A 7,536-nucleotide genomic window follows, 5' to 3' on the forward strand; every position below is an offset into this window, starting at 1 on the left:
GGAAACTGCGCGCGCAGCGTGATGTCAAAACGCGTTTCCGCAGTGCATTGTGGGTAAGAGTCTCTCCGGTCAAAATGTCTGACATGGAAGATGATTTCATGTGCGATGATGAGGAGGATTATGACTTGGTAAGACTGTTTAAAACAAACGCAAATCTAAATGCATTTGATTTAACGCGAAGCCGACATATTAACATGAAAAGGCGTGTTTATAGGCGCTTAGTTTCGGTTGTTTAGCAGGTGGCTAGTTTGCTAATGCTGCAAAGATGAACCCAAGAAATAAGACAGCCTTAAGTAGTTTTATTTGAGGTTCTTTAAGAAATGTGATGTATTTACGAAACCTGACTCTGTTAGCTCGTATATAGATAATTTACTGAGAAATAGATTATTACATATGTACAGTTTTACAGTTATAAATAATCAGGTTAATTGTTAAGCATTCACACACAATATATACAATACACAGTATCTTTCAAGGCGTTTCACTGTGTGTGCAGTGTCTTGTTCATTTACTCCTACCGTGCTTTGACTTCAGGAGTATTCAGAGGACAGCAACTCTGAGCCCAATGTTGATCTGGAGAACCAGTACTACAACTCCAAGGCCCTGAAGGAAGATGATCCTAAAGCAGCCCTGAGCAGCTTCCAGAAGGTCAGACATAAGATCTGTCAGAGTCAGGATCTGTGTGTGATTCTGTGAAGGGTGTAATCACTGTTTTCTGTTCTGCAGGTGCTGGAGCTGGAGGGAGAGAAGGGAGAATGGGGATTCAAAGCACTGAAACAGATGATTAAGATCAACTTCAAGCTTGTGCGTAACAATAGTAGCTTAAATTATTTATTAAATAATACACACACACACACACACACACACACACACACACATATATATATATATATATATATGGTGGCATGTGAGAGTTTGGGCACCCCTTGCAGAATCTGTGAAAATGTGAATAATTTTCAAAGAATAAGAGAGATCATACTAAATGCATGCTATTTTTTATTTAGTACTGTAACATAAACACATAAGCTGGTGTTTTTTTTCTTCTTCGGGGGTGTCAGGGGCGTTGCCCATTATGTCGTTTGTGTTATTGGGCTACCTTGTTGAACGCATATCATTATATTCCACAATTTTTTATTTATTTTCCAAATATAATTAATTAGTCCAACGATCGGTTCAATACCAATACGCGTATCGTTACACCCCTAATATATATATATATGTGTATATATATATATATATATATATGTATATGTATATATATGTATATATATGTATATGTGTATATATGTGTTTTTTTTTGTTGCATTTTTATAATTTTTATATGTTATCTAACATTTCTAAACCGTGATACTAATATTAATAATAATACATTTTATTATTATGTTAGCAGTGCACTATAAAATCAGATTTTTTTGTGTGTGTGTGTATTTTTACAGACAAATTTTCCAGAAATGATGAACCGGTACAAACAGCTTTTGACATACATCAGGAGTGCTGTCACCAGAAACTACTCGGAGAAATCCATCAACTCTATTCTAGATTATATCTCAACCTCCAAACAGGTATTTAAGTGCATTTTAAACTGCTTTCTGAATTCAGTAATATATTTGTGATAGTAAGTCATATTATTTAAATGCTGTTAAATATTAAATATAATTTCTCTTTTCATGTTTCTAGATGGACTTGCTACAAGAGTTTTATGAGACCACACTGGAAGCATTAAAAGATGCCAAAAACGACAGACTTTGGTTTAAAACGAACACCAAGGTTTGTGCAACAGCAGTGCATTCTGTATTTCGATTATTTGACTGAGCAGATGCTAGTGCGCACTTATGTATCAGGAACAATAATATGCTTAATACTATGATAATTCTGGTAAAGCTGTTTACATTATTGCTTGTGCAAGCTTCAGAAAGACTCAGATACTGCGAGAATATTGCTCACTTCTGTTTCTCTGGTTCATGTAGCTGGGAAAGTTGTACCTGGAAAGAGAAGAGTTTGCAAAGCTCCAGAAGATTCTCAGGCAGTTGCATCAGTCATGTCAGGTAGAGTAAAGAATTAGTGTTGTGTAAATAAGAAAACCTGCTTGAGACATCTTCTGTCACTTTGAAATGGATTGAATCTCTTAATTAGACGGATGACGGAGAGGACGACTTGAAGAAGGGCACTCAGCTGTTGGAGATCTATGCTTTGGAGATTCAGATGTATACGGCACAGAAAAACAACAAGAAACTCAAAGCCCTGTATGAGCAGTCATTACACATTAAATCAGCCATCCCACATCCGCTCATCATGGGGGTCATCAGAGGTAATGGACACACTTTAGTCTGGTTTAATGTAGAGATGTAGTTATGAAAACTAAGACATGGAAATTAGTTTTTAGTTTTGGTTGATTTGTTTTTTTTTTTACTATTGTTTGTGTTTTACTATTTATTTAGTGTTTAATTTTAGCATGGATTGTTTTGGTTTGGTGTACCATTGCAAAATTTGTGAAGGCGTGGAAATAAGTATTTAGCTTGGGTTTTGGTTTGTTTTTTTCTTTTGTGTGTAATGGGATAGTGGGTTAGTTTTTTGTTCTGTTTATAGTTGTGGATTTTGCTTATACAGGTGCTGATCATATAATTAGAATATCATCAAAAAGTTAATTGATTTCACTAATTCCATTCAAAAAGTAAAACTTGTGTATTATATTCATTCATTACACACAGACTGATATATTTCAAATGTTTCTTTTAATTTAGATGATTATAACTGACAACTAAGGAAAATCCCAAATTCAAATCTCAGAAAATTTGAATATTGTAAAAGGGTTCAATACTGAAGACACATGGTGACACATTCTAATCAGCTAATTAACTCAAAACACCTGCAAAGTTCTTTAAATGGTCTCTCAGTCTAGTTCTGTAGGCTACACAATCATGGGGAAGACTGCTGACTTGACAGATGTCCAAAAGATGACCACTGACACCTTGCACAAGGAGGGCAAGACACAAAAGGTCATTGCAAAAGAGGCTGGCTGTTTACAGAGCTCTGGTCCAAGCACATTAATAGAGAGGCGAAGGAAAGGAAAAGATGTGGTAGAAAAAAAAGTGTAAAAGCAATAGATATAACCGCACCCTGGAAAGGACTTTGAAACAAAACCCATTTAAATATGTGGGGGAGATTCACAAAGAGTGGACTACAGCTGGAGTCAGTGCTTCAAGAACAACTACACACAGATGTATGCAATACATGGGTTTCAGCTGTTGCATTCCTTGTGTCAAGCCACTCTTGAACAACAGACAGCGTCAGAAGCATATCGCTACAAAAAGGACTGGACTGCTGCTGAGTGGTCAACAGTTATGTTCTCTGATGAAAGTAAATTTAGCATTTCCTTTGGAAATCAGGGTCCCAGAGTCTGTAGGAAGACAGGAGAGGCACATAATCCACGTTGCTTGAGGTCCAGTGTAAAGTTTCCACAGTCAGTGATGGTTTGGGGTGCCATTTCATCTGCTGGTGTTGGTATACTGTGTTTTCTGAGGTCCAAGGTCAACGCAGCTGTATACCAGGAAGTTTTAGAGCATTTCATGCTTCCTGCTGCTGACCAACTTTATGGAGATGCAGATTTAATTTTCCAACAGGACTTGGCACCTGCACAGAGCCAAAGATACGAGTACCTGGTTTAAGGGCCACGGTATCCCTGTTTTTAATTGGCCAGCAAACTCACCTGACCTTAACCCCTTAGAAAATTTATGGGGTATTGTGAAGAGGAAGATGTGATATGCCAGACCCAAGAATGCAGAAGAGCTGAAGACCACTATCAGAGCAACCTGGGCTCTCATAACACCTGAGCAGTGCCACAGACTGATCGACTCCATGCCACGCCGCATTGCTGCAGTAATTCAGCCAAAAGGAGCCCCAACTATGTATTGAGTGCTGTAGATGCTCATACTTTTCATGTTCATACTTTTCAGGTGGCCAAGATTTCAAAAAATCCTTTATTTGTATTGGTCTTAAGTTATATTCCGTATGTCACGTCACTATTCAAATTTTCTGAGATACTGAATTTGGGACAAATTAGTGACATTAATTGTCTGTTATAATCTTTAAAATTATAAGAAATAAATGTTTGAAATATGTCAGTGTGTGTAATATTTTCACTTTTTGAATGGAATTAGTGAAATCAACTTTTTGATGATATTCTAATTATATGACCAGCAGCTGTAGTTGTGAAGATGAAAAAATGGAAATTTGTGTTTAGCTTGAGCTGGTTTAGTATTTGTTTTTCATTTAGTTTTTGTTTGTGTATAATTGGACATTTTGTTTGTTTTGATATTTTTGATGTTTTTGTTTGTTTGTTTTTGCTTTGTGTACAAATGGAAATTTAGTTGCGAAGATGTCGAAATTTGTTGAATTTTTGTCTGTGTGTATAATTGAAAAGTTTTTTTTTGTAATGGCTACGTTTTGTTTTTTATTTCATGTACAATTACAAAGTTTTCGTTAAGTTAGTTGTGAAAATGTGTGGAAATCAGTGTTAAGTTTGGGTTGATTGGAAAGTTTGGTTTGGATTTTGAACTGGAAAGTGCACTAATTTGGTTTGACATGTGACTGTTTCTCTTTAGAGTGCGGCGGTAAAATGCACCTGAGGGAGGGAGAGTTTGAGAAGGCGCATACAGACTTTTTCGAAGCTTTCAAGAACTATGACGAGTCTGGAAGCCCCAGGCGAACCACTTGCCTGAAGTACCTGGTCTTGGCCAACATGCTGATGAAGTCTGGAATCAATCCATTTGATTCTCAAGAGGTATAAGGTGGCAATCAGCACAGGCCCATGTGGGATCTCATTAGTTTACCGTCCCATCATTAGTTTACAAAGTTCTACACGTTCTTCATTGTTGAATGTTCCTTTAAGGTTGCTTATATTGATCAATAGTTATGTAATACTCTTAGTTTTGCTTGACGTACATGATTTAAACTTAAATAGCAACTTATTTTCCCCCAGAATCAGAGCAGGTAAAAGCACAAAGCTGCAGATCTCATCTAGGCCTGATCATAGATAATAAAAACACTGTGGTATATGATATAACTACTGATTCTTTCTTTATGACTCTGTGACTAGGCAAAACCCTACAAAAATGATCCAGAAATTCTAGCGATGACAAACCTGGTAAGGTAAGTGTGTACATTACTTTTCATTTCTCCATTTATCTGGTCCTTTTCTGTTTTTTATTAATTTATTTCATGGTATTAATTACCTATTACTTGCTCCTAGTGCCTACCAGAACAATGACATCACAGAATTTGAGAAAATCCTAAAGACGAATCACAGCAACATAATGGACGACCCCTTCATCAGAGAACATATTGAGGGTCAGTTTGGGCGACTTTGGCTTTTAACATTCACATTTATTTAATAAATCTCATGCAACAAGTGTGCATTCAAAAAGTACATATTCATTTTGCTCCTTGCTTTTTCTTTCAGAATTGCTACGGAACATAAGAACACAAGTGCTCATCAAATTGATTAAGCCTTACACTAGGATACACATACCATTTATTTCAAAGGTAAACCTATATTATATTTAGGGCTGGGCAAGTTAACACGTTATTATTGCATTAACTTATAATTATTTGATCACGTGTTAACAGTTTTTCTTATTATTATGAAAGTCCATTCATAAATATACATGAAGCACGTATCAGAAGATCTGCACTCCGGCGCGGTTAGCGTTCACACTCACTGATCTATATATAACTGAACTGTGCTCTTGCCCACCTCTTCCAACCAAGCCAGGGAGCGATCACACTAGTCAAACAAACCAGGCTTTGGGGGTCAAGTGTTGTTCCGTGCAGCACTCTGCTGAGATGGGTCCCATGATCCTGCAGGTCTCTAAAAGCACGGTGCCTGTTGTAATTATGATCAAGGCTCTGGACTCTGAGCAGAACTTGTTTTTCTATAACAAACTATTAAATATTTTCTATAAAAATGTTAATGTCCTGGCAGTGACAAATAGCTTGTTTAATATTTAATTTAATTACATTCATATTATAAGGTAAGATTTACAAGAAATATTTTTACTGCTACTATGTAAAAGGAACACTGCTGTAAAAAGCACCTTATTTAAGTGTTAAGTGCAAACTGAATGTTATTGTACTATAACAATTGTCCATATAGCAGTAGGACTACTTTTAAATGAAAAAAGGACACAATACACTACTTTTGAATGCATTATTAGTTTTGTGCATAACATTGTGATTATTCACAGACAATCATTTGATTAATCACGATTAAACATTTTAATCATTACCCAGCACTAATATTATATTATATTATATATTATGCAATTTTAATATAATGTTCCCTGTTTTTTTGCTTTTTTTTTTTTTTTTAGGAATTGAATATTGATGTTGCAGATGTGGAAAGCTTGCTTGTGCAGTGTATTTTAGACAAGTAAGTATAATACTTTTATAATATAGTAAAAAAGGTAAATAAATAAAAATAAGTTTTATCTGATGTATGTCTTTCTTTCAGCACAATCAACGGTAGAATTGATCAAGTCAATCAGCTGTTGGAGCTCGATCACCAGAAAAGAGGCGGAGCTCGATACACCGCCCTGGACAAATGGACCAATCAGCTGAACACTCTCAACCAGGCCATTGTTAGCAAACTGGCTTGATTTGACACTGACGATCCTGCAAAAAACAAATTGACCCATCGGACAGCTGGTCGACTCGAGGCTGTCAGTGACATTAACTACTTTCAAGGCCTTTACTCTCCCGATCACAGGAGGAGGAGCATAATTCAGCTAGTTTGTATTTTTACAGTCACTTAAGTCAGTTTTAAATGTCCTTAACAGAGCAGAGGTTCCCACAGAGGATGTCTGCTGTACTGAATTGTTAGGTCTCTAATATGAACATGTTTGCATCATCTAAAAAAATGTTTCTTTAATAGCACATGTTGGCACATGGCAGACATCTAAGAGGCATATGTTTGTCTTTAATGGAAAGCGTGAGGACATGTTGTGTTGAAACAAATCATTTATTTGTTGAACTTTCTCTTGTCAGAGTCAGCATGTTTTACTTGGTTTGCATAGACTTCAGCTGAGGAGTTTTATGCAGTTGCACTGCAGCACATGCGTATTAAAAGTCCCCTCACCAAATATTACAGATCTGTTGAAAGCATTATGCTGTCTGAGCTGTTCTGTTTCACTTTTCAACTACAAAAATAAACTTGCTTCAGTGAAAAATGTCTCTGTAATGGTGTATGATTTTTATTTTATTTTTGGTTAAAAAAAAAAGTTTAATGTAAAATTATATATAGATATATCCATTATAGCTACCATAAATTGTTTAATATTTAAATATAATTTTTTTTTTAAATGCATTTGATTCAGATGAAAATGTGTCTTAAGTTTTATAATTTTATGTGTGATAAACAATGAATTTATACAGTGCCCAAAATTGGACAGCTTTCTCATACCTCATACAGACATTATTTCTCTGAATTAAACTAATTACTGAAAGTGCATACAATACAGGCAAAAAAAGGTAATAATGAAA

The 7,536-nt window shown here is 35.7% G+C and overlaps 1 protein-coding gene across 1 annotated transcript; it reads left to right on the forward strand.

Moving 5' to 3' along the window:
• Window positions 1-5: 5 nt before the first annotated feature.
• LOC113043525 (COP9 signalosome complex subunit 2-like) lies at window positions 6-7,225 on the forward strand. Its single transcript, XM_026202970.1, has 13 exons — window positions 6-128; window positions 535-648; window positions 727-804; window positions 1,437-1,562; window positions 1,678-1,767; window positions 1,968-2,045; window positions 2,134-2,308; window positions 4,602-4,780; window positions 5,096-5,148; window positions 5,249-5,346; window positions 5,459-5,541; window positions 6,369-6,427; window positions 6,509-7,225. Exons 1-13 carry the CDS (start codon window positions 75-77, stop codon window positions 6,651-6,653), a joined length of 1,332 nt encoding a protein of 443 aa, XP_026058755.1. The 5' UTR covers window positions 6-74; the 3' UTR covers window positions 6,654-7,225.
• The last annotated feature ends 311 nt before the right edge of the window (window positions 7,226-7,536 follow it).

This window comes from Carassius auratus, chromosome 25 (assembly GCF_003368295.1).
Source record: "Carassius auratus strain Wakin chromosome 25, ASM336829v1, whole genome shotgun sequence".
NCBI lineage: Eukaryota > Metazoa > Chordata > Actinopteri > Cypriniformes > Cyprinidae > Carassius > Carassius auratus.

Excerpts from the sequence above, each read along its gene's own strand:
- LOC113043525 (XM_026202970.1), top strand. The coding sequence starts at position 75 with ATGTCTGACATGGAAGATGATTTCATGTGCGATGATGAGGAGGATTAT. Across the intron at positions 1,768-1,967 it reads GGTTTAAAACGAACACCAAG|CTGGGAAAGTTGTACCTGGA; the intron begins GTTTGTGCAACA and ends TGGTTCATGTAG. Across the intron at positions 5,542-6,368 it reads ACATACCATTTATTTCAAAG|GAATTGAATATTGATGTTGC; the intron begins GTAAACCTATAT and ends TTTTTTTTTTAG.